Raw genomic sequence first — 26,680 nt, 5'->3', positions numbered from 1 at the left:
CCACAGTGTAGCAAAGTACAAGGTGCTTTGTTCTTGGACATGTCAGAAGGGATTTTGTAAGAAGCATGTTTTTCTGATAAATTACTTTTATTTTTCAAAATTGCTTCAGTTTAAAGTCACTTTTCCATACTTTTTCTAGCCACAACAATGACATTATATTTTTAAATTAAATAATTTTCTAAATAATATTTTAGAAGGCAAATACTTAGTACTCAAACATAAACAACTTATAACTTTTTTTTTCACCTAAACCCAGCTTTTTACAGTAAAGTAAGTGAAACTTGGCAATGTAAGGAAAAATGCAAAGGTACATTATAAAGCTTATTGTATGCAATCAGGTTGATTGTTGGAGATGTAAACACTGACTATTAGAAGGAAAAATCTTGATACAATGCAGAGAAAAATACAATCCTAATAATTCTCTAAAAATACATGTAATAAAGTAATTTATTTGGACAAGATACTGTGCAAGTTATGCAAAACCTATTACGGTAATTAATGCAACACATGATTTATGCTTCTCCCACAATGTATGTATAAACCAGAAATCTCTAATCACATTCTGGAAAGATCAACAGGTTCTTTTTGTAACAGTAAAGCATCTTCAATCTTCATTCACATTTGGACTTGGAAACAGTGCTTTCCTTGGCATTAAATACCAAATATATTCCTTAAATACGTGCAAACATAAGTTTTACTTCTACAAATACAGTACTGAGACCACACCAAACTGTTCATCATATAAAAATAGCTTCATGTACAGTCACACACAGAGAGGAGAAATGAATGTAAACTGTCCAATTATGATAAATAAGTCAAGAAAAAAGCTTTTTTTGAGAATAGAAAGTGGTTTCATGTTGGAAAAAGGGATGAATAAATCACTTACTCAAAATGAAGGGCAGAGCTTCATTCTGAACTGCCATCAGTGTACACTGGCAAACTCCACTGCTGTCAGTAAAGTTGTTTTGCATTCCTACCATTGAAAAGTCAGTTTAAGACCTTCCCTTAACTTCTGCAGTAGGAGAGCATAACTTGCAATGGTCTGGAATACAGCCTCCAGAGTCTGGTGCCTTCCAGCCTCCTTAGGAAGGCATCTGTGTCCCTCAGCTGGCCCAGTTTCAGTTCAGCTGAAGACAGAACACCATTTCCCAGCACGTGCAGTGACAGTTCAGAGCTGAGCAGGACTGGGCTCCCTGAAAGCAGGAGTTCTGCTGCCTGGTTAACACACTGTGAGAAAAGACAGCAAAAATTGGCCCTTCCTGGTAACTGCAGCCTAAGCAGAGTTGTGCAGAATTTGAATTTGCTGATGGGAGCAAGAACAGCCTGACCCAGTCCATCCTTAGATGTGGAGCCCTCCCAGGAGCAGAGCTCTGTGCATGTGTAAGGGCCTCTACAAACAGGACCAGCTGTGTTTGCCTGCATTCATTCAAATTGAAACATTTTCATTGTGCTCAAAGATGAATCTCAAGGACAGTGTGCATGATGTGTGAATATGAGAGAAATGTAGGGAGCATAAAAAAAAAGAAGTAAATGTAGTGATCATGGGTGCAGATATTCACATTTGCAAGGTGTGTAGCAGCTATGGTCAAGGGTCAGAAATACACTGTGGTTAAAAACCTTGCCTGCTTTGACAAAACTATGAACTCTATCAAGTCACATTTTACACAAGATGCATTAGAAGGATTCAGTACTTAAAATACCCCATTGCAAAGTCTGCTTCAGTCAAACATATTAGTAGCACAAAAATGTCCTGTTTTTCTCTCCAAGCAGTAGACATCTGTTTCTTTTTCAGCTATTTCCTACTGCTTGTTAGCAACACGTAGATGGCAACAATTTAACAGTTAACAGAATTTCTGTCCAATTCTTGACTTTCACTGACCATCAGAGGGATCTTAGAGTGTTCTGTTTTCCCTTTACTCTCCTCATCTTCTCCCTCCTTCGATGCTGCCGGGTTTTCCTCGGTGGTGTCAGGCACGGCACCCCGAGATGCTTCTGTTGCATTTCCTCTGACTGTAATGTGCTCCCACCCACCCTGTGAAAAAGGGACACAGAAACTCAAAAGGAGAAACATCACCCTGTCAGTGCTGGATGTGATGTGATGCTTTATGTGCACTGCTAGTTTGTTCTGTTTGTTCATGAGCAAAGTAATCTTGGTCTGGGATGAATCAGAAAAAAGGCTCCTTGTAAAATGAAACAAAACACAGCAGACCTCCCTGACAGGGAGTTATAGTGGTAAACTTAAGGATTGTTTTTTATCACAGGGAATTGAGATTAGTTGGGTCAGGCATTCATAACAGAGCCACTGCAAATGTTCCACCAACTTAAAAGGTGGCAAAACCTTGAAATAGCTTTTCTCAAAACATTGAGAATATTACAGGGTACAACAATGAGGAATAATCATGTGCAAACCAGAAAGGAACCCACTTTCTTTTAAATGGCTCTTACTCCACTAGTTTTTCCATTGTAACTTTTAAATTACCTATTTAAAATGAATACTTATCAAATTCAAATAACTTCTCAGCTATGACTGCACAGCCCATTATAACTTCATTATAATAAACCTGAAGGAAAATGTCAGTTTCCTGCAGGTATATGCAAGCTTTCCCCTGCTGCCCAGCTGGGCAGGATGGCATTTCCCTTTCTCTGGGATGTGCACCTTCAGGCAGTTCTGTGCCTCCAGCACTTACCCCAATACCATAATCCCAGGAGAGGCCTTTAGGTTCCAGGGGCTGGACACCAGTCCGGTGGCAGACGGTCCCACAGCTCAGGCTGTGGCTGCCCTGCACTTTGTCAGCTATCACCCACACCTCGAGGAAGCAGAGAGAGGCAGTAAAATGTGCTGCTCTTCCCAATGTGAAATATCTGTCTGACCACTTTCAAAAATCAGGCTTGTTCTTCAATAGGCTGAAAATGCTCTCATTTAGGCAGAGAGACACCCAGACAAACTATAGAGCAGTGTTATAATTAAAACATTGCCAGATAAGACTTGGCAGGAAATAGATTAAATATATAAAAAGCCTTTTTAAAATATATAGCCTTGTTAAAAAAATGGAAAAAAAAATTAATGAGGCTTTTTGCAGCAGAGAGCTTGGCTGTATCAATATTTCACTGGTATGATTTTTTCTCTTGTTATCATATTCCAACATTTAGACCAACATTTTGTGCAATGAAGTTAAACAAAACTAAGGCTGAAGAACATTTAATTGTTAAAGTATATTCTACATAATTTTTAATAAACTCATGAGATACAAGGAAGCTTAATACACACCTGGTCTAGGGGCCCTACAGACATTTTACGGATGTTGTTGGAAACGTGATCCCAGGTGGATCCTTGAGGGTAGCTGGGTGTGATTCCCTGCCGGTACCAGAGATTGCCTGGGAAACAAAGAGTGCTGGTTACAGCCCAGCATGGCTGTTTGTCTGAAGTGCTGTCAACAACATCAATCAGGAATTCTTTCTGTGTTCCAGGGAAATGCAGTTTTGGCTGAGGTGTTACAGAGATGGACAAAATTAAGCTCTCACTTTGGAATTTGTATTTCTGTAGTTATTGCTTATAAAAAATACTAAGAGCAAATACTCTGTTTTGTAAAACTTCTTGGGGAAAAATGTTCAAATAAGTAGCTAGGCACTAGACAACAAAAGCAAATGAGATGAAGGTCTCTGAATCTGTTGTTAAAGGCTTGTTTCTTGTACAAAAGGTGCTTCATGATTTATTTCTTTCTGGAGGATTCCAGACAAAACCCAGCCATGTAACTCTCTGCCATTCATCTGTGTTTTCCCCCCCAGAGCACAGGAGCTGGGTTGTTGTTACCCAGGGCACTGTCAGATACAACAGCCAAGCCTTCAGAAGCAGTACCTAATGCACTGCTACTCCACATCCTTCAGTGTGAAATATTACTCCCTTTGGAGCACCAGTATTCATCTGTCCAGTTCTAACCTAACCTCTTCTTTTTAAATCAGGCTGGTACAGACTGATGTACTTTTTGTAGCACTGACTAATAGTTTTTTAAATCCTTACCATTTTTGTCCAAGACAAACACAGATGTTCGTCCCACTGAGACTTGCTTTAACTTCTGTTTTTGAGGTGATGGGATATGGTACCAACAGTCACCTAAAGGTCACAAATCTCGAGTTAAGCATTGCAAAAAACAGAATTAGGCATGGAAATGTCTGCAGCTGAAATACACTGCCGTGCAGGAAAGCTGTCAATGACATCACACTTCATATATTTTTAACAGATTGTTTTTTACAAATGAATACTTTCAATAACACAAGTGAATAGCAAATGAGCTGCTATAATTATTGTATTATTTGTATGCACAATTTTGCACAGCCATGGGAAACACCTCTGTGAAACAGATTGGACTTTTTCAGACATGGCAGTGGAGCAGAGCAAAGCTCAAGTACAAGTTCCTACCTGCAGGCTTGTTTGGAGACACTGAACCCCGGTAGAAGGCAGAACCATCTCGAGCTATAGCCCACACTTGGTAAAATGCTCCAATGGAGATGGAAATGAAGGGCTGATCTGTTCCCACATGCAGCCAGGATGTTCCCTAACAAATCACAGGAGATGAACTGTGAAGCAGTGCTTGAAACCTCCATGACAAAATATTGTTGATTATTACCAAATGAGAAAAAACCAAGATAGTGAAAAATGTTCTGGAGAATAAATCTTACATAAATTTACAACTGAAAAGAAATGAGGTTGCTGATCCTCAAAAATATTTGGATATATAACTCTTTGAAAATAACTGAGTTGGACCATGGCCTTTTATAGTAAAATCACTGCATTTTAGGCATCTACATGTCTCTGAACAGCTGGACTAGAGTCTTCTTTTTTTTTTGCTTTAATTCCTCACAAAAATCAGCTGATACAGGATTTCACATTCCAGACACAGTATTCCAGTTCTCACTGCTGCACTGCCTTACAGATCAGGAAGGAAAAAAAGAATGAATTATTTTTCAATTTCTTGTAGTTTTTCTCCAAATTCTACTAAAGCATTTTCTTAGATGTTTTTTCCTGGCTTTTATCCTACTGGTATTGAGGTCCTAGAGTGGGACCATGCTTCACAGAGTCCATTCCTCAGCAATTCCTTTAAGTGGGATACACCTGTTGTCAACCATTTCAAAAAACAAACAAAGAAAGAAGATCTAAGCTGCCAGGGCAGAAAGTGGAAGTAAAATGCTTCATGAGAAGATGGCCAGGAGCTGAGAGAGGCTCCTGCAGGTGATGTGGCACAAGCCCAGGTGGATTATGCAAGAGAAGAACTATTATAAGGAACGTGGGCAGCAAACTGTGCTACAGCTGATGGACAGGGACTTGCAAATCTGGGACACAAAGGGATGAAAAACAACAAGGTGCTTTGAGAGAGGGCTCTGTGTGATTGTATGTACTTGCATATCACATTAAACACATCAATAAGCAGTAAAAACAAACAGGGAGCCTTACAGCTGGATTTTGCTGTGTCACTCCAAGCCTGCAGAGCACGTCTCCTTTGTCACTGATTGCCCACAGTGCTACTGATTCTTCATCATCTGCATCTGAACTGGGAATTATGGAGATGTCCCACAGGGTAACAGGAGGCACTTCCAGCCATGGCCCGTTGGTGACTATCTTACATTTTCTGAAGCAGAAAAAGCCCAAACCTGTCAGAAGTATGTACTTTCTAGAACTGGTTTCCCAGTCTATTGTTGGCTTCCAGTCCAATAGTCTTCTCATTAGGTAGTGCTTTTCATTAAATATTAGTATTTTTAATTTGAAAGAGGTTTTTAACAATGAGTCAGGTTTTGAAGTTTGAACTAATGTTGATTTCTCAAAGCTTCTGTTGTTTGTTTGGGTTTTTTTTTTTTTGAAGTTACTTTATAAAACCAGGACCACCCAAGAAGTCTGCAACTGGTGCTACACTGCTCCATAGCTCTCTCAGACTCACTGGGCAGCAGCAGGATAATAAAGTGCAGAGAGAACTCCACACCCAGCTCATTCCTTCCTCTGTCTTGGTTAAAAGAATAACTTGACAATTCTTTTTTGCTTGGTCTGTTAAAAAGGTTATGTAGCATCTTGAGGTAGTCAGTCTAAATGACAGACTTGGTAAGTCATGCTGAGACTTTGTGTACTTCTTCTGTGGAAATTGCACCAAAGTAGTGCTGTCAATTAGGGAAATTATGTTACACTCTATCATCACCACAATAATTTCATGTATGAATAATGTCCTAAAAAAACATCAGGACATTCCTCTGTTTTCCAGTTCTGAAAAACCAGATCCAACCCTGAGCCTATTTATTTTCAATTTTCAATTGGTAGTTAAAACAAGAGGAAGTATTTAGACCAGAGGGTATTTCTCAAGTTGCTTATTTTATTTCAAGTCACCATTTTGATTTATTGGGTTTGTTTTGCTGCATATCCTGAAATAACATTTTTGATGCTTCAGAACCTCACTTCAGAGCTTTTTGTATAAGGGGCAAAATACTTTGTAGCATCAATACTAAACCCAGCAGTGTTTAAGTTCACAGCAATTAATTAGTACAGCTATTAGATGCTCTAGAATAGAAAGCACAGAAAAGTTGGAAAAACAGGGAATGCACAGACTTCCCCAGCTTATAGAATACAGTGGTAGTTTGCTGTTTTCTGGGTTCCACCTGGACATTTCCTCTGACTGAAATGGGGTTAGACTATCTGTGGCCCAGCATTCAGTATGTGGAATTCATAAGTTGAAACTATTAATATAAAAGGCCTATTAGCAGCAGTTACAAGTGACCTAATATATACTGATATACCCAGTGCTTACTATTCCTTAATCATTTACCATAAGGAAAATCAGATATAGAGAAGAACTGTCTGACTTTTATCTACAGATCCCACAAAATCCAAGAGGGTAACTACTCACAGAGACTTACAATTAGAGACATAATGCTAAAGTCATCAGTTTCTCTGCTGGGTTATATATTTCAGGTTTTTACTTTTTCTTTTGATGATTGGTTTTGGTTGACAAGACTCTTGACCTCATAACTAAAGTAGACTTAGTGAGCAATTAGGATTCAACTTCAAAACTTATTTATATTGAGGTTCCTCACCTGGCCCAGCGCCTCCGTCGGACAAAATCTTTCATTGTCTTGTGCCCGTGGTAGGACCTACCAAAACAGATTTAATAAAGAATGTTCATGAGGATGTCAGAGCATCTCCAGTGTCAGTGCCAGCCTGAGAGCACTGCCTCCATCTGCCCACCAAGCACAACTGCCGATTTTAAAATTCTTCAAGTGACAGTCTGCCAAGTTCACCTTGCTGCCCTCCCTCCCTGCAAATATCAGCATGCCCACAAAAAGGGGGGAATGAGGCAGTGTTGTGTCCCTGGCAAAGGGTGTTACTGTGCAACCAGAACCAAGAAGGCGTGAGGACTGGAGGGGGGATGTGGCAGAAGAGGAGTTTCCTTACGCTGGGAAGTCAGCTGCATACTGCCAGCCCTCCCGGTCCGTGCCGCCCGCCGGGCTGAAGTCAATGTACCAGTCTGAGACCTGTGGGCAAAGGGGACACGGGCAGTAACACTCAACACCTCATGGGTCATAAGCACCTCTTCTGTTTACCTCCACCTTTGGAGAGCAATGACTTCCTAGAAACCTTCTAACGCTTGAAATACATACAGGGGTTCCCAAATCTTTTTAATTCAGTAGAGGAGAAAATTATCTAAGTCACATTAAACAAAGCACCTCACTCAATGCTTAACATTCTTTTGACTGTGGAAGATTATTGCTAGCTATTAATGGGGAAAACGAGGTTAAATGTTACAACAAATCCCAGAAGAAAATCTGGGCCCCTTAAACTCAAGTCTTGTATCCTACTTGCTAAGCCTGGACTTTGTAAAAAAATTTCTAAGCCAAAACTTACCCAAGACCACTGCGGAGAAGGAGGCTTGGTGTTGGTCTTTGTACATTCCTGCAGGCCAGAGGCATCACTCCACATGTATCTGTCTGTGGGCAGACCTCTGTGGTGGTGGAACAGTGCACAAGGAATGCAAGGTCATTTACAACTGGGAGTTTAAAAGGCAAGGGAAGAAAAGCCTTTTTGTAGCACTTCCTGCTTTCACACACAAAACACTGCCTCATTAATCTCTACTTGGAAATATCATGTGAGTGATGAGCACAGTGGGAAAGAATCTGTACAACTGCTTCCAGTTATAGCAAACTTGAGGACCTTGTGAATGTTTCTCTGTAGAGTGATATTCCTCACTACCATTTAAAACTGGAATGTGAATGCCATATAATTCAACATGTATTTTTCTATACTTTTGCTCAAATGTACTATTCAAGGACCCAGTGTATTTAGCACAATATGTATAGGAATACACAGATGCTAATAACTTTTCTGTCTGGTCTTAATAGTGAAAGATACTGCAAGTAGGCACACTTTGTGCAATTACAAAGCACAAATCTGTAATGTTTTGCCATAATGACATTTTGACATTTTTGATAATTACAAATTAGAAAATTGAGAAACACTGTTCCTTCCATCACAGGTTAACTATGAATGTTGGATGAGACTGAAGATAGAGTAAGTGTAATAACTCTTCCAAGCTAGAACAAAGCCCTTGTTTTATTTGACAGTAGTAGTGTTAAAGTAAATAAATGCAAGAAATGGAGTAAATAACCTGCTGCTGTATCCAGTGACAGGGTTCCACCGTTGGTTCTCATAGATGTAAACACATTTCACATCTGACTGTGTGTAAATGTTATCAGCACTACTGGCCAGTCCTGTGAGGAATAAACAACGTGGATTAGAGTAAAGCTAAAGCTCAAAGACATTACATTTTCAATTCCATCCCTGCCAAGCTGTACCTTGGATGAAGCCTCCTCCATAGCCGCCAGTGTAAGCCCAGGCTGTGTGGTCGTAGCCGATGCCCCACACCACGCCCCGGCTGTTGCTCTCGACCAGCCGCAGGTGCCCTCCCACCTGCCGCCAGAACCTGCCAGGGAAGGACACTGCACTCAGCATCACATCCTTCAGGGATGGTGCTTTCCCCACCAACAACCCCATAATCTTCAGCACAGGCAACCTGCTCTGCTCACTTGTCCAACCACTGTGCAATCTCTAAGTGAAAGCAGCTGCCAGCTGAAAGCATTTCCCTCTGAACAGCTCCCAAAAAGCAGATGGCATTGTTCTGCTCGAGGAGTTTGCAGTTCCATATTGCCACAGTTGTCATAAAAACTGTCAAGAAACTGCTCCTGGACTGCAGTGCCTATGGAAGACTGAGAATTTCAGATTTCTTGACTCAGATAAAACTGAAAGCTCAAATTATATTCCAATTACAGCGATTAAATTTACTTTCAGTTTAGGCTATCTCTTATGATATTAAAGATGCAATTTAAAAAACTGGGATAACTGGGATCTCAGTGAGAAAGGCTTTTGAAATCACAAAGAATCTTCAGCATCTAAGAATTAAAATATGGTTTAGTGAACTTCTTCACGTGCAATCATGAGCAGAAAGGCATCTCTCACAGATGTCTGTGAGAGACATCTGCAGTGTACTGCACACTCCAAGAGCCCATCAAAGCCACTGAACTGACAGGACATTCTTTGCTGGATGGCATCCCATGCAGAAAGAACAGCTTCAGAAACCTCTTACATTTGGTCACATGGCATCAACTGGGGTCCGGCCTCCAGCTCAGGACTTGGCTCACTAACAAAGATGTCTCCTTTACAAGTGACTGACCAAATGGCATGGTGAGAAGGAGGGCCTTGAATCCGTCTGCTTTCACAGCAAGACATGTTCAGCAAAGACAGCTACAAAACAAGAAGCCAAAAAAGCTTCCATTTACAGTGAGAACAAAAATTCCCATAGAGATGCTCATTATTGTAAAACAAAAATTTACCTCTGCACATTCTTGCCAATCAGCAAAGTGAATTTGCAGCTTTTTCTTAAAAGCCACTAGAATTAAGTGGTTCAGAAATTATTATACAACCACTGGAACTGCTGTGGTTTGCAGGAGCTGATCAGGATGAAGCATCTCTCAGGTTTGCCCCTGCTCCAGTGTTATCTCTGCCTGTCTGCCTGTACCAAAGACTCTGCAGCAATGAAAACAGAGAATGGTTCTTCTACCAATGCAGAAGAACACAATAACTTCATTCAACTCTAACTCATTCCTACCCTAATCTATATCCAGAGAAAGGAAGAGAATGTAAAGCAATATTGCTGTTGCTGTGGATAACTGCAGCACCAGAAAGCAAGCAGGCTTCAGAGGAGCGAACAAGCCTCAGGTGCCTTTAAAAAAGTTTGATCAGATGGTTTAAATACCTAAATTTAAAAAAACAGATCAGTAGCCCCAAGAGTTTAAATGCAATGCTGACATTTCAGAGACTGGCTTCTATGTTTAATTGCAGACACTGCCAGCTTGAAATGAGAGATGCCCAGAATTACCCAGTCATGCATTTCTTGCTCTGTTGCGGCTGCCAGGCGGATTGGCCATCGCTGCTTCGTCCTCTCAGGTGTGTACAGGGCAAAGGAATGCTTGGCTTCATTCAGCACTTCAACTATAATGGTCACTTCATTCAGGAACACATGGATGTACTAAGACAAGAGAAAAAAAATCTGTGACTAAGGCAAACCTTCCACAGAGCCAGTATTTCTGCACTTCTGGTCTACAAACGAGGCATTCCTGCCAAGGACAGCAAAGAATCAATTCTTGGCACAGAGGGAATGAGACTCCACTTCCAGCCTCACCCTACCTCTGATTCCTATTGCCTGCAATAGGAAGACCCTACTTCTTGGGAAGACCCTGTCCAGCCAAGCTGGGCTCTTCACAATCAAGAACAGTTTGAATTTCCAGAAGAATTCCTAATTAGTGCCAAACTGATGGTTTAAGCAATGTGAGTGGTTTGTGATGGGATATTTTTAACACAGCACTGACACAGCCCAGAAAAGCCTGGGGTTTGCTGGTACCTGGGGTTACCTTTGAATTGCCAAACCTCAGAACAGCAGGTGCCATAATTTGCCTCCTTTAAAGAAACTGTTTCCCTTTCAGAGGCTTCCCTTTGCCAAAAGCAGCTCTCCCAGGGTCTGCAGCTGAACACACCTTTTTCTCCTCGTGGTACATGTAATAGATGAACAGGATGCTGTCACGCATGCCATCACTCCCAGTGAACTGCTCCAGTGCAACCCGAACATCCATCCACTTATGAGGCTTCCAGTTCCTCCACCACTGCAAGGCTCCAGTTTTAACCCAAACCGACTGCAAGGCAAACACAAAAGGAATAAAGAAACTGCATGACTCTTTTTCTTTCTCCAAAGTGCTGGGTTTGTGCCCACAAGTTGTGTCTGCTGCAGGTTAGTCTGTATCACACCTCATCATACATTCATACATCTGTATCACACATTTTCATACAGAGTGTACCAGAGAATGGAAACTCATAAAAGTGGATAAAAAGATACTGAGGTAGCATGTGTACAACAGAAGTAACATTTTTACCCTGCAAGAATGCAGTAGCACACAGGTAGTGACTGACTCAAGTTTGCTCTTGTTATAACACAACCTCTCTTTGGAATTTAAAGGCTTTTGACGTAATTTTTTTAAACTTGATTAAACCCCTGGACTCCAAATGTTTTTAATCAAATAATTCTAGATGTCATTTGGCAAAGAAGGGGCCAACAATATGAATGAATCTGAAAAAAGCCAAGGAGTCATAACAAAGGGAACATCAAGCAAAACTGCTGCTATTTATGTGCTGCCATTGACGTTTGCATCATTCATTTACGCAAGTGAAATTAGTCCTAATGGCCACAGAGAGGGAAGCTCACCTGCTTGAGTCACTGTTTCAATTAAGATGCCTCATCTTGTGGTGGAATAATCATACAATGTTCTGCTGTTGCAACCATTTCTCTGAGGATTTGAGGTCTCACAGTACCAAAATAATGCTGACCAATGCTTTGTTTCTTCCTAAATAAAACTATCTGATAATGCTTTTAGATGAATACTGCTGCTCCATCTTTGACAAGCTGTTAATTTCCCACAGGGAGCTCAGACATTAATAATCCAGGAAAGTTGTCACAGAAATAAAGGCAAGAATATATATCTGACAGTAAGCTCAAATCAGTATGTTAGAAATGTATTATTGATTCCCAGATGTGTTTAGAAGATAAGAGATAAATGTCCTCACTGCTTACCTGCTCAATAGCCTGCTCATAGTGCCTGAAATTCTCCAGTTCCCGCTTTGTCCTTTCACTGAGCTGCTGAAAAATCTGCTTCCTCCAGGCTGCTGTCTGTGCAGGAGTGATGGACAGGGACAGAGACTGCACAGATGATGACAAACCTGGGACAGAACCAAACCCAATAAACTCCAGTGAGCTTTGAGTACAGTTCTGTGAAAGATAAAACACAGCGCGCTCCTTTGAACACCAGACTGGATCAACCCAGTCTAACACCATTTTTATAATGATTATAATTTGGAATCAATGTATTACAGCCAAACTTTGTAAATGATTCATAGAAAAAGGATCACTAGATAGATTATATAGAAGCTTTTAAAGCCATAACCTTGTAAAAATGAGAGTTTTGTCACTAAACTGCAAGATAATTAGATAATATACTGCATCATAAGTTAGACTGTTAAATCCTGGGATGCCACAGTTCATGGTTTATTTTACCCATTTCAGTAGGAATGGCAGAGTGAGGCAGTTATTGCCAGCATCTGCACCTCCCAAGAGAGCCCTTTTCACTCCTTCCTGTTACTGCTCAGTGATATTATGTGTTTTGCCCAAAGCTGCAGTTTCAGTACAATTAAAAATGAGATACAGATCCAGCACAGATTACTTTACAAAATTGCTACAGGAACTCAAGAGAAAATATCAATTTCACATTTTTTTATCTCAAGCCCAAAGTGCTCTACAGCTAAATACTGCAGCACTATGCTCAGACATGAACCCATTAACAAACTGCAGTAAGAGAAAGTGGGTTAGCACGAGTTTTGCACCATGGCTTTGCTCAGAAAATACATTTTCCTTAAAGAGCATATTGAGCTGTGAGTGGAACTGGGGTGTGCTGTGGTGACTGGCCAGTACCTGATGGAGCAGTGAACCACTTCAGTGGGCTGTGCAGATCTACCAGACAGCCTCCCCCAGACACCCAGGCCCACAGCGGGTGCTCATCGGCTCCGTACTGGTCCTCAGCTCCCACCGAGAAGGCGCCCAGGGAAGAGAGGCTGGATGTGTCTGCAAAGCTGCTCACAGACAGCACTGGATGCTTCTGAGCCTCCTTCAAGTCAATGTTTATCCACTGCAGTTCTGCAGAGGGATTTGGGTTTGCAGGAGATTTATTCATTTCAATGTTATCTTTATCATTACTAGCTGAAGCAGCAGTGGCTTCTCCTTGCTCAGAGTGCAGAGGATCCACAGGCAGCCGTGCAGATGTTTCAGCCTGGCTGGCTGGGCCATTCCCAGCAGCTGCAGCTCCCAGCAGGGCAGGGCTGGCAGGGCTCGTGGGCAGCTCTGTATCAGAGGAAGGATCTGCATCACCCTGAATGACCGCGCTTGTTTGGTTCTGAATATCATCAGTAAAGAAACAGCCAGCACTGAAGGACAAATAGATAATTAATTATCATCCAAAGCATTGTAAATCAGCACAGGCCTTAGATTGCACACACACAGAAACTGACTTAGTGTTTCACTGCAGGGGAGAAACAGCAGACTTCTCTTTTAAATGTCAAATTCTATCATCAGAGGAACAAGTCCAACACAAACCTGGCAAACTGGTCTAGTAAATCTGAAACATAGGAAGGAATTTTATTGATCTTTTCAAACAATTGGTGGTGTTGGCTGCCTACAACTCTCAGGAAAACACATCCCATTTTCTGAATACGAAATAACAAATGGGATTTTTTAAAGCCCATTATTAACTTTATGATTTGTCTTTGCCAAAAGGAACTTCTCAGCACACACTCTGGCTCAAACAAGTCAGATCCACTGGCATGTGTGGTACAGCCCAGAGGCCAGCAGGCAGGGGGAGTAACTGATTTAACCTCCCTAGGAAAAGAAACGTACAGTGCCACTCAGGAAGAATAATTCCTAAGTGGAGTTGACACTCCTTCATGGTATTTCATAAACAATATCTTCTCTTATTAGAGACTAGTTCCAGATAGAGATAGTAAAGCCCAGAGGAACATGCTTTACTGCAGGCATGCAGTGAATTCCAATGTGGGAGCTTCAGATTCTTCTCTAAGTGCAACAACTGCTGCTTATTGTTAATTTTAATGGCAGAAATGCAATTGTCTTTTGGCATACATAATGATTAGAGATGTCTTCCCCACTTTTCCTTGTCTGTACCCCTTGAATGTAAAGAAATGTCTCCTGGCACTGAAACCCTTGCTGTACAAAGTCTTGAGCAGGTATTTAATGAAGTACCTGAGCAGACTTGTTGAGCTCCCAGTCTGAGATCTGTCACTCTCTCTGCCGGACACAATTGCCTTCCATGTCTTCCCACTGAGCTCACTTGGTGTGACACCTTGACGAAAATAAATCGCTCTGTCATCGCAGCCGATGCCCCAGACCTGGGGGAGGAAAGGGCTTGGTGAAGGAAGTGCCTTGGAATGCAGCAGATATCAGATACAAAAAAGGTGCAGTGGTGCAGAATTGAACACAGAAAACTGCTGGACACAACATTTTCCTTTTGTGTTCTTCCTTAATGCTGACACTGTAGATTCAGAACAAAATTCTGTACCAAAACCAGTCTGCACCTCCCTGTGCCATACAAGACACGTGCTGGCTGTCACCTTCATGTGCAGAATTGCAGAATTCTGCCACTTTCCCTCACAGCAGTTTAAGCCCAGGGTCCCTTTGTCCAGCCAGCCCTACTGGCACTGCTGAGACCCCTCCCCATGTGTGAACAGCTCCTGCACTAGAAGGAACATACCCTTTGAGGTAATATTTACATTCCCTCCTTTAGAGGGGAATGTAAATACCCTCTCAGCTGCTCCCCTGCTCTCTTACCTGGTTGTTTAAGCCTACAGTTACCATCATCATTTCTCCAACCATTTCAATCCAACTCGTCCCACAAGGATTATGTGAGTTCACTCCTCTTCTAAACCATACCTACAACAACAACAGAAAGTCTAAATTTTTCTCCTTCTGCTCTAGCAGGAATTTAGTATCTTTAGTGGATTAGTCTTAATCTCTAAGACTGACTTGCCACATTGTCTTAAGAAATCAATTACTTCCTTGATTCTTTATCAGATAAAGATAAAACAGTTCACCCAATAGTACCCACATTGTGTGTCCACCTGCAGCCAGAAAAGCCAAAAAAAGTGACTTTTTTGTAGGAATTCCTGTGACAGCGTTAGCTTTTATGCTCTTGGAATCTTAGATCTGACTTTACCACTCTGAGAGTGTCTGTGGGCTGGACACCTGGAAGAAGCTCCCTCTGTATGTAGCATACACCCATATAGTCAGAGCAGCAAGCAGCTCCCTTAGAAGCTGTTGGTTGAATCCCATGACATCAGGATGCTTGACTGCCCTGTGGCAGATCTGAGGGAAAATGCACCAGCTTATCTCCATTTATTACAGTGGATTTATGTGGCAGATGAGCAGGCTGGGCACAGCCTGTTACCATGGCTCAGCTGGCAAGTATTGACTCACTAGAGCAGAGAGACTCAACAGAACTGCTGCACAAGCACAGAGCTCAGCCCTGGCTTTGAATTCAGTGTGAAGGAGCAGGGACTTTATGGGTCCCTTTCAACTTAAGACATTCCATCATTCTAAGTTAAAACTCTAGTAAGAAAGTAATCACACATCCACATAAGAGATATCTCACCTAATTAAATACCAAAACCCCCACATTAAAAGACTGATGAAAAGGGAACAGTTGCAGTAGGAAGATAAAAAAATAGCATCATGCAGGAAAGTGTAGATGAGAATACTCCCCCTGCTGCTTTTGATATATAATTCAGTCCTTGTGGAAACAGGAGTCACTTCAATTCTGATGCTTAATATCCCTCAGAAAAGGCTCCTCATCTAATCCCCACCCACATCCCCATCCACCTGCCAAATCTGTCTGACTTGGGTTTAGAAAATTCCTTCCAAAAAAAAAGCAAAAGGTCTTCCTTAAATTCAACTCAACTATCAGAAACCACAGAGCATTCCCATTACAGCAAGGGGAACCAGAATTCCCCAAACCATGGGGACAGAGAGTTCAAATCACCAATGCTTCCTGTGCAAGTTACACTCCTGTTTGAGAGCAGCAAACAGGGAAAGGGAATGAAAAAGCAAAAGCAGAACATGAGGCCTCTTACTTTTCTGTCCTTTGTGACACACCACACCACATCCACACCCACAGAGACGTGCATGATCCCATTTTCAGAGCTTGGAGACTCCACAGTGCTCCAGGAAATTCCTGCAGGCAGAACCCAGAAGCCACTGTAGGTTAGTTTCTTATTCAACACTATACAAATCAAAGGGCTTTCCAGCCAGATTTAACAAACTTTACCTTGAGGGTTATTCCTGTCAATTCCTTCTCTCACAATAGCTTGCCCTTCCCAGAGAGTTGCCCAAAGGAGGTCATAGGGTCCACAGCTGATCTGTACAACTTCAGCAGGAGTGGTGACTAAGGACCATGTGGAACCTTCTGGATTGTGCTGGCAGACATTTTCTCTGTACCATACCTAGACAAGTTAAAAAAACAAAACCAAATGAAATAAGGAAAAAATATCACTACAACAATGAAACCATTGAGAGAAGAGTAAAGACAAACTGGAAAGAACAGCTCTCCTTTAACAAGAGGATTGTTTTATGTAGTGTATGGCACTCTGACCTTTAAAGGTATGTTTTCTTAAATGTTGATTATGCAGTTGAAGCTATTTCCTTATGTACTAAGGGAGGAGGCTGTTCTACAGAGCAGCTTTTATCATGGAACTACAACTGGATTGGGTGCAGTAACCTATTGCTACAGGTTCTGTGTATATTTCAACATTTAAACCACTTCAGTGTATTTCAGGGCATGTTATACAAACCAAGAGTGAACAAATACATAACACAGAAATGTTACTGTTAGCTGAGAGCCTGGCCTCACTTTCACTGAACAGAGCTTGTCACAATATGGGGGAAAAATTCCATTCTCTGTGCAGCCTTTGGTGACATTCAGCCATTTGTTAATCTTGGACTGCAATTTTCTGTAGATCACAGTCAAAATAGGAAGGTCAAACATAGAAAGGATCCTGTGGCAGTCATATAAATGCTCCACAGCATGACTGCTGAGTGCTGAATCTTCATTTTTAGGAATACTTTATTTCCCTGGGGACTCTCACTTGAGAAATAAAAGCATTTTACAGTGGCAGTCAAGTAAGGCTTTAGACTGGGATGCTTGTCATGTATTACTAGAAAGTATGAGGAACAGGGAGTTTTATTTTAAACAATGTAAGCAGGATTGCTTGCCTCTCCAGGCTGTGCCAAATGTGACTGAAAGCTCAGGTTATCTGTTAAAAGTATTACATTCTGAGACCACAAGTTAGAAAGTGTTTAGACACAAAGGAATATTTGATACATGCTGTAAGGATGAAGGAAGAAAAGCAAGAGTCAAATCTTCACAGGACTGAGCAAAAGCAGAGACCTCATGGGAGGCTTAAAACCAACAACAACAACAGAGAAAGATAAATAGTTTTCAATAGAAAATAAAATGAAAACATGTCAGAGCTGGATGCCACATTGCCAGGTCAGGAGGTGATCACTTTCCAATCAGTAAGTCTTTGAAAACCATTTTGTAAACTCTTGAATCATCCCTGTCTCTCCACCCCAAAGGCACACCCAGTGCTTTACCAGAACCTCTGTCAGGCTCCTTCTCCTGGTTTCCAGCACCACAGTCAGCATTCTGGGCATTTTTCAAGATATAATACACTACTACCCAGTTTTTAAGATTCACCTGTTCATAGAGGTTAAAGGCTTCCATAAAACAACAGCCCTAGAAGTACTAAGCCTTTCCATTTACAACACAAGTTGTTACATAATGTAGCCCCAAAGCAGCTTTTCATCCTCTGCCAGATGCACAAGCAGTGCATTTCCTTACCAGTGTAGGACAGTAACAACCCTGCCTTGTTATACAGGTATTTAACTCCTTTTAACTAGTAATTTTTTATTAGAAAACTCAGGGAACACACACATACCCTTCCTTGCAAAGAAACTGCCCACACTGAGAGGCGGCCGAGAGGCTCGTCCGTGATTTCCCAGCCTCCGATGGAAATGTCATTGAAAGGGTCTGGCAGCTGGTCTGGTTCATCATGGGACACAATCTGGAGCAAAGAGAAGGAAGGTTGAGGAGAGGAGACACTGCAAACAGCTGGCTTGGCTGGTGGCATAACTTGTGTCTTGCAGATTGGTTATGTATCACCCCCTGGAATGGTTGAACATGGAGATTCTCCCTCTCATTCAAGGCCTCCATGTGCAGAGAGGAGAAATGCAGCCAGGGCAGCATGGAGAAGTCTCTGTTTTGCTCCTTAACTAAAGGAAGTTTTTACTCACAGAACAGTGCATACAGAATTGGAAAGCTGAAAGATCACAAATTACAGATTTTGAATGTTCTTAGAATGGAACAACAATTATTAAAGAACAGTTATTCACACAGATAAAGCACATAGCTTGTGAATGATGCAAGGCTGGTACCACCCTGAACAAGAGTGCCTTGTCACAAAACCAAAGGAAGTTAAAAAGTTGAACTGAAATTTGCAAAGGAGCTGAGCATCCATCTCTAATTGCATCACCCTAAGATTTGGCACCTTATTACCACAGGTTTCCATGAAAAATCCCAGCCTGCCATTTAGACTTACAAGAATGGCAAGTCGGAAGTGAAAGAATCCAAGTCCAGCTAACAGAGAAGTCATAAAAAATTAACTTCCCTGCACTTCTAATTGATTATTTCAGACAATCAGTTTATTTAATATGTAAAAGAGATCTAGAACCTTTGCCCAAACGTCCCGTGATTTGTATCTCCTGTATCTGATCCATCTCCTGCGTCTGACACAAGAATTCCATCTCTTATCCTTTGTGTAGGTGCTGGGGAAGTCTATGGCATAAGTCCAGCCCTGCAAACAGAGGTTTCCTTGTATGAAAAACAGGATCAAGGGAAAGCTTGAAGACATAACTCAGAGCAATTCTGCACAAGAGTCACAACACAAGTCACTCTGTGTGTCTCTAGAGCCCCGATTAACAGATCAGCTAATTCCATGAATGATTTATGAATCATGCCCAAATTCCTCTGGGTGATATACACAGAACAAACAAGACACAGTAAAACAATTTACTTTCTTCATAGTAAAGACCTTAAATAACAATGGCATTCAGTTGCCATGATTTTGTGGCCTCATCAAAAGAAAAAAGCTTCTATAGAAGCACCTATAGACTTCAAAAGCCTTCAAACAAGATCCTTCTTTCTGTTGTATTAGAGTTGAGCTATTTCCCAGAAAGAAGTATCTATGGCAAGTTTTATTTTTACAGACTTTTTCACTTCTATAAAAGCTCCTTCCATTTTACAGAGTAAGGATTCCCAGAATAGATCTCTTTTTGGTATTGTTCACCTACCCCTTTCTCTGTTGGTTCCCCTCCAATATTTTCATCCACATACCAGTCAGACTCCCACTCCCAGTGTGGTGAAGGCAGTGTGAAACTATCAAGCTGCTGGTGTTTTAGCCCGCTCACATCACTCCACTGCCAGCGGTCACTGGGCAGTAATTTCTCACAAAAGCCACCAACTGGATTCCAGCGCTGCCAGAAATAATAAATAAAGTTTTTTTTTTTGAGATCACATTATCTCATTGCACATCTACAGGGAGTCATGACATGTTTCTTATTTTCTGCAGTAGAAGAGGAATAAATTCCTGGGGTGAATGAGAAAGTGCTCGTTCCATGAGCCCCTTCCTGACACAGCCTTTGGAGGAAGCTTTTTTAAATATCAGAAAAGGGCTGACTGCAGAGCTTGTCCCAACCAAGTCATTTTCAGCTACATAAATAGGACCATCTGATGCTAGATTTTCTTTGGTGATGTATGGCACCATGACACTGCAGCATTAGGGTAATGCTGCATGGGTGGCCTTGGTATCTCTAATCCACTCCCAGAGAAAGATGATTCATATCTTGTCTGCACTAGAAAAATAGCACTGCCTCTGCCAGGAACAGTGTTGAGAGAACTGTATCAGCAAATCTCCCCTGGATCTTATATTTTTTTCCCTAATCTGCCTTGAATCAGTTACAGAAGTGATAACACAAGGATTTTCACCAATACTGTAGTTTTTTTCCCTCCCACACTCCTACATACTATAGAAATACTGTCAAAATCTGTCTTGTAATACTGTCTTACATTTTAGGGCACGTGGAAAATGAGTGGTGCAAAATCTGTCTATAATCTTTACACAAAATATTATTTGCTGTTACTAGAAATCTGGCTGAATTGCCTTGCACATTATCTGCAAACTACTTCAGTTTAATTTCTTCATTGCTAGCTCTTGTAGAGTATTTCTTTTTGTGCTTTCATTACCTAGAACAAACAAAATGAGAGTTTTAAAGTAATAAATAAAATTTTAAATTTTGCATTTTTAAAGAACATGTTTATACAATAAAAGGAACAAACTTAAATGGCTGAAAAGCTGTATCAATATTGAATAATGTATAAAATTAATTTGTTGTACTTTTGCCCATGCAGGTAAGTTAATATCTCTTCCCAATTTATATTCATTCTATTGCCCATTAGAAATCAGAGAAATGTGCTCAAGAAAATCCATCAATTTTCTCTCCCAATTAACTTCTGGTTAACTTACAACCAAATTTGATAAATTTCCTTTAAAATACTGTTTTAAAGACATTATTTTGAAGTGCATCAGATGGAAAGGATGACCTTAACACTTCTATGCAAAAAAGCTGGAAACATTGTATTTTAATGGAAAGTTATACCTTTATTAGAGAAGTCTTTGGAACACTAAGAAGTAGCATTGTTTAAAGAATAATATATTTCTGATAATATATTATCAGAATATATTATCATATATAATATATTTCTGATCTTTGTTGCCTGGAAGTTACATGGGACATTTTCTTAAGGGGATTGTGTATTTGTCACTAAGGAACCAAGAAATGGAAACCACTCAGTGAAGAGGGTGAATGCTCCAGTCTGAAACGGCTCACAGAGAACAGGCTGGAGTTCACACTGGCATTGCTTTTGCTAGGAGCAGGGAAGTGTAACTCCTTTGGGAATTTAAATACTACAAGAATAACCTGATATTTGGCACATATATTTACTCTTCAGAAACTTCTGATAAAAAATGAAAACAAATAAAACTGATCAATCCTCCTGTGACAAAACCACACGAGACAGCTGATGTAGGAGGTGCTGTCAGCCCAAGCAGTGGCTGTGTGAGAGGTGCTGTACCTGTCATACCTGGTTCTCATAGGTTTCCTCCTGGTATCTGATGGGAACATCTCCTGAGAACACGTAGGTGTACACCTGATGGTCACAGGCTATTCCCCAGCAGCACTGTTTGACAGCAGAGACCCTCTTGAATTCCAGCTGGGTGTCCTTGCACAGCTCCCAGTACTGGCCAACAGTAGAGAGAGTGTAAACCCTCCCAAAAATATCAACAGCCCACAAGAGGGAACTGGGCATGGCCATATCTGAAACCAAAAACAAGGTTATTGCTGGAAATGATGGGTACAAAAATGGATCTTGAATCTACTGCAGATCAGTCATGCTCTGAGCCATCATCAGTCAAATTAAATAAAGATGTAAGGGGTGATTTTTTAAAAAGAGCCTGTGCAAAGCTGGCAGCCAGACCTCTTTGTCAGAGCTGTGCAGCCAGCACCTCTCAGTCCCTGAAAGGCATAAGAAAGCCCTTTCTACCAGACCTTTCTACTGTGCATGCTACAAGAGCTCAGGAATAAACAGGACAGCTCTGGCAGGCTGGGGACAGACATCACTTCTGAACTGGGATGAAGCAGCACAGACCATCTCATAGCAGGCAGCTCCACCTCAGGGTCTGCTAATGCTGCTGGTGCTACACACCCTGCTCATCTCAGCTCCACAGTGCCCTGATATCCCCTGATCCTCCTTCTCAGCCCCCTCTCTGTGGAACAACACACAGGTACAAAGGCAAGGATGTGAAAAGAAGCTCCTCCAAAAGCACACACCTGGATTTAAACCATGGACATCCTGCCTGCCTCTGCCAGGAAACCTCTTTCAAAGCATTCTGGATCAGATCCAACTTCAGGATCTTTATACGTAGGTGTGATGAGTTTAAGTACACACAGAGCATGGTTTGGCAGCAGAGACCTGGTTGAGTTCCATTCTGGTTCTGTCACATAATAACCTGTCATTTTCTGGGCACTGCAGCCCTGCCCTTCTCAGAGGGGTGAGGCTGGTGCACATCAGTCCTTTCAGAAGTCAAGAAAGGCCAGGGTATTTCTGTCACTTGACCTTCTGGGTGCCATCAAAACAGACAAATTTTGGTAGTTCTGTATGTTTGACAATCAGAATTGCTAATGAATGTCTTGAACTTTGCCTTCAGCTCCTTTAACTATGCAGTAGGGAACTGGGAAAGGAGGGAAGGGGACTCAGATCCAGCACAATAGAAGAGGAATTATTGCTTGTAGCCAGTGTGGAACACTGCTCCTTTGCTGTCAAATGGCAACTCTGCTTTTAATACAAGAGCCTAAGGAGAGCTGCCTGCCTGCTTTCTGATAAAGGAGGTGGCACACAGGGACTGACTTGCACTCTCTGTGTGAATGGCAGTGGTGAAACTGTGGAGAATCTCTCACAGCTGGGCCAGTGTCAAAGACCAGCACAGGAAATTCCCCTGGGATCCCAAGGACAATATATCAGGAGTCTTTGCTTCATAGAATTGCTGCTGCTAAGTACCTAAAAACCTGGATCCAACAGGTGAAGAACAGGTAACAGCGATAAGAAAACACATAGCAGCAGAGAATGAGTGATACCAGGGGAAGGTCATGAGCAAAATTCTCCTATTAGTTGTAGCATAACTAAGATGAATCCTCTGGTTTTCAACATTTTCTCCTCTTTGTTGCTGGAACTTTGAAGGCATGAATCTTTGTCTGCTCTTGGATCAGCCATTTACCTTCTTTATATCTTCCTATAATGGAGTACAGATGGACATAACATGGAATAATGGAACAAAGTGAAGAGGAGGTGAAAATTAGTGTGGGTATCAACTGGGAAAATAAAAGCTGTGAAAATAACCCTTCAGTGCTAGCACTTAAAATTCTCCAAAGCAGTGTTTTTAACAGAAGACAATATTATGCACTTCATCTTAAGTAACCAGAATACCAGAGGGTCTGGAGTAAAGGAAGCATTATAGATAATGCAACAATGACAGCTACCTAGCAGGTAACAAAGAAAAATGATGCTTGGGTCTCTTAAAGATGGGCAAAGGCATAAATGAAGGCCCATACCTGGAATGACAGTCCAGGCAGGCAGAAAAGTACCTGGAACAGTTCAGGAAAAGGTGATGAAAATTCCAAAGATTATGAAGTTAAGAAAAACATAGATGGGACAACTAAAAGAAAGCAGGCTAATGCAACTGGTTTAAAATACTCAAGGCAGCCAAGACAAGTGAGAGTTTCTACATATTCCTTCATCTGAACGTTTGAGACAGTGTCTGGGGAATCATGGGAAAATCCCAAATGCATTTGAGATTATAAACTTTTAAGACTTCCCTTTAAGCCCCTGTGCACATGAAGGCAGATATTGTCCAATTTTGAAGGATTCTCAGTGCTGCTGGTTTATGTGCTTTTCAGTGAAGGCAGTAGTTGTCAAGTAATCTCAGGGGCCTGAAAAAAACCTGATCTGCTGATTATTCCTCATCCCACAGCTCAGCCAGGTAATTTCGGAAATGCTTAAATGACGAAAACATACTGGTAATTGAAATTTCCAGTGGCCTGGCATATCACTGATTGCTACAGAATTCAAGAAAAATATCCCAAGTCCTTGTACATAATAAAAGCAATGATGTTCCTCGGGAGAACAGGGCCCTGTCCCCGAGTTCAGGCCGCGGCGGTGGCAGGATGTGAACCACCCCAAGACTGGACGTGTTCCAAGGCACACCGCGCACACATTTCTCCTCGGTGTCATACGAACCGAGCGGGAACCCCTCCGGTACCCCCGTCCGGCCACGGCCGCGCCGCTCGGAGCCCGCGGGGATCCCGGAGCGCTCCACGGACGCGGCAAAGCGCGCACCGCGCCCGGCAGCCCCGCTCGGGGCCCGGGCATTAAGGCCGGATCGGCTTAGGAGCCGTGCGGGGCTGCGGCGCCACCGGCCTCGGGCGGCCCCGGGCCGGGCACGGCCCCGGTCCCCACGGGCTGCGGCAGGAGGCGGGCGCGGGGCTCTGCCGAAACGCCCCGGGCGCCCCCCACGCCCTCGCCGCGGGGGCTGCGCGGAGGTGCCGGCACCTCCCCGCGGCTCCGCCGCTGCTCCCGACAGCGCTGGAGCCGCCGGGAAGGGCGGCAGGGGTCCGACCTCCACCCACCCCGCCCTGCCCGGCCCGGCCCGCCACCGGCCCGCGGACAGCCAGCGGCGCTGCCCCGGCCCGGCCCCGGGCTCGCCCCTTACCTGCCTGCCGCCGCCCGGCGCCGCTCCCGGCGGAAGGAGCCGCCGCGCCCCGGCAGGGCGGCCCCGCGGAGCCGCGGCCGGCGGGGAGCGCCGCGCCCACACCGGCTCCGAGCGCCGCCGCCATTGGCGCGGGCCGGGCGCGTCACGGCCGGGGCGGCGGGGCCGGGACCGCGGGGCTCCGCCGGGGCCCGGCTTGGGGAGCGCCGGGGCGGCTCCTGCGGGAGCTCCAGGGAGAGCGACAGAGCTGAGCAAGGGACTGGAGCGGATCTTGTGAGGGAAGGCTGAGGGAGCTGGGCCTGTTCGGCCTCGAGAAGAGACGACTGAGAGGGGACCTCATCCATGTGCAGAAATATCGAAAGAGGTGTCAAGAGGAGGCTCTGCTTGGTGGTGCCAATAGAACAAGAGACAGCGGGCAGAAACCGATACAGGACGTTCCACCTGAACACGAAGAATAACTCCCATTCAATGACCAAGCACTGGCACTGTTTGCCCAGAGAGATGTGGAATTTCCTGCGCTGCAGATACTCAAGAACTGTCTGGATGCCATCCTGTGCCATGATGATCCTGCTTCAGCCAGAAGGTTGAACAGATGAGCCACTGTGGTCCCTTCCAGCCTGACCCATTCTGTGGTGCTGTGACCCTGTGGAAGGGGCTCGTGCAGGCAGAGCCCATCCGTCTGTCCGGCTGCTCTGAGTGAGCCGTGGCTGCAGCCGGAGTGAGGGAAACCAGCCTTTGCCTGAAGTTGCCCTTTGCCACCAGTAAAGGCCCTGCCCGAGGTGTAAGGAAGGAGGTGGCCTTTCCTGTCACGATCTGTGGCAGTGCAGTAGGAGCACAGTAACAATCCTCCCTCTCTGGGCATCACCAAAGGTGCTGCTAAACATTTATTGCAGGAAATCACCCACTTGCCCTGCTACAAACAATAACCTCCCTTTGAAACTGCTTGCTTGTGCATCCCAGCTTCTGCCAGTTCATTTTGAAGTGAGACAGAAAATCTAACAAAATAGGCAAGGACTTTCCAGGCCCGTCCATCAAATATCTGAATCAAAAGTATCACAGACCTTCATGTGTCTCGCAGGCCAGTACAGGAGTTGAAAAAGCATTGCAGACCTCTTTCAAAGGGAACTGGCTGATCTCCCGTGAGTCTTGCCTGAGGAGTTTCTAGGGGCTGGTTAAGGAGAATACGTCTGCCTTGCTCTAGTCCTGTGGGCGGCAGGTTCAGATGGTTTTGGTCTGCAGAGTTGTGGTTTGGAGGGTTGATGCACACATGAAATTCTGTAGAATGATTCCTGTGTGAGGCAAAGCCATCCAGTCTGGGTTGTTTCCTGCTGAGCTCCCAGGACACTTGACTCATTGCAGTGGTTTGGTCCCTTGCACAGACTGGGGCCTACCCTAACCTTTTGCTCTCTAGTAGTGTTTTGATGATTTGATCATTGTAGCAAAACATATTTATCAGACTAAGAACAGTTTAGATTTTAGAAAATTCACTTTGCAAGATTTGCAGTAGTTGTGACTGATACAATTGATGTGTACTCAATCCTGTGGCCACTATTAGCAGGTAGAAACAAGATTTTAGTTGTTTTCCATGGGAACTAGATTGCAGAAGAATTTATGGAGCATTTCCTGGGTGCTGGAAATGCTTCCACATTATGAACGTGGGTTTCAGAAGCAGATGAATCTGGTGGAAGTGTTTTTGAACTCTTCCTGTAGTTTGCAGTACAGGAGGCAGCAGCATCCTTTGCTTTCCTCTTCCTTCCTGTACTGTTTCTTAACTTTAGTGTTTCTTTGAACCATGAGAGTTTTCTTCATCCCGGAGCTCTTCTCCCGTTCACGCTCTGGTGCGGGCTCTTCGCAGTGGGCGATGTGAGAGTTTGCAGAAGTCACTGCGATAACCAACCTCATCCTCCCCCTCCCCAGCCCGCCGGCTTCCAGCAGGGACTGCGTTTCACAGAGCGGCTCCGGTTGAAGGGCCCTGTGGCTGATCTGGGCCAGGCTCCCTGCGGGAGCAGGGTCACCCCAGGGCACACGGCTGGGAGAGCGCACGGGCGGGAGCGGTGCTGAACGGGCGCTGAGCGAGCGCCTTAAGAATCCCTCACTGGCTCAGGGCAGAGCGGC

At 43.3% G+C, this 26,680-nt stretch overlaps 1 protein-coding gene across 1 annotated transcript; it reads right to left on the bottom strand.

Moving 5' to 3' along the window:
• Positions 1 to 66: 66 nt before the first annotated feature.
• On the bottom strand, positions 67 to 24,634 carry TECPR1 (tectonin beta-propeller repeat containing 1). Its single transcript, XM_036392324.2, has 25 exons — positions 24,569 to 24,634; positions 21,388 to 21,620; positions 19,539 to 19,721; positions 18,920 to 19,042; positions 18,128 to 18,253; positions 16,459 to 16,633; positions 16,265 to 16,365; positions 14,967 to 15,068; positions 14,382 to 14,527; positions 13,044 to 13,552; positions 12,150 to 12,295; positions 11,062 to 11,217; positions 10,407 to 10,556; positions 9,615 to 9,772; positions 8,827 to 8,954; positions 8,640 to 8,742; positions 7,880 to 7,976; positions 7,430 to 7,509; positions 7,072 to 7,128; positions 5,450 to 5,624; positions 4,418 to 4,553; positions 4,019 to 4,111; positions 3,269 to 3,375; positions 2,688 to 2,807; positions 67 to 2,032 (listed from the first exon to the last, which is right to left on the bottom strand). The coding sequence occupies exons 2-25, from the start codon at positions 21,616 to 21,618 to the stop codon at positions 1,835 to 1,837; spliced, it is 3,600 nt and encodes a 1,199-aa protein (XP_036248217.1). The 5' UTR covers positions 21,619 to 21,620; positions 24,569 to 24,634; the 3' UTR covers positions 67 to 1,834.
• Positions 24,635 to 26,680: the final 2,046 nt, after the last annotated feature.

The sequence above is a fragment of the Molothrus ater genome, chromosome 16 (assembly GCF_012460135.2).
Source record: "Molothrus ater isolate BHLD 08-10-18 breed brown headed cowbird chromosome 16, BPBGC_Mater_1.1, whole genome shotgun sequence".
Lineage (NCBI taxonomy): Eukaryota > Metazoa > Chordata > Aves > Passeriformes > Icteridae > Molothrus > Molothrus ater.
The sequence above is the reverse complement of the archived record's forward strand: the minus strand, read 5'-3'. Positions and strand labels throughout refer to the sequence as shown.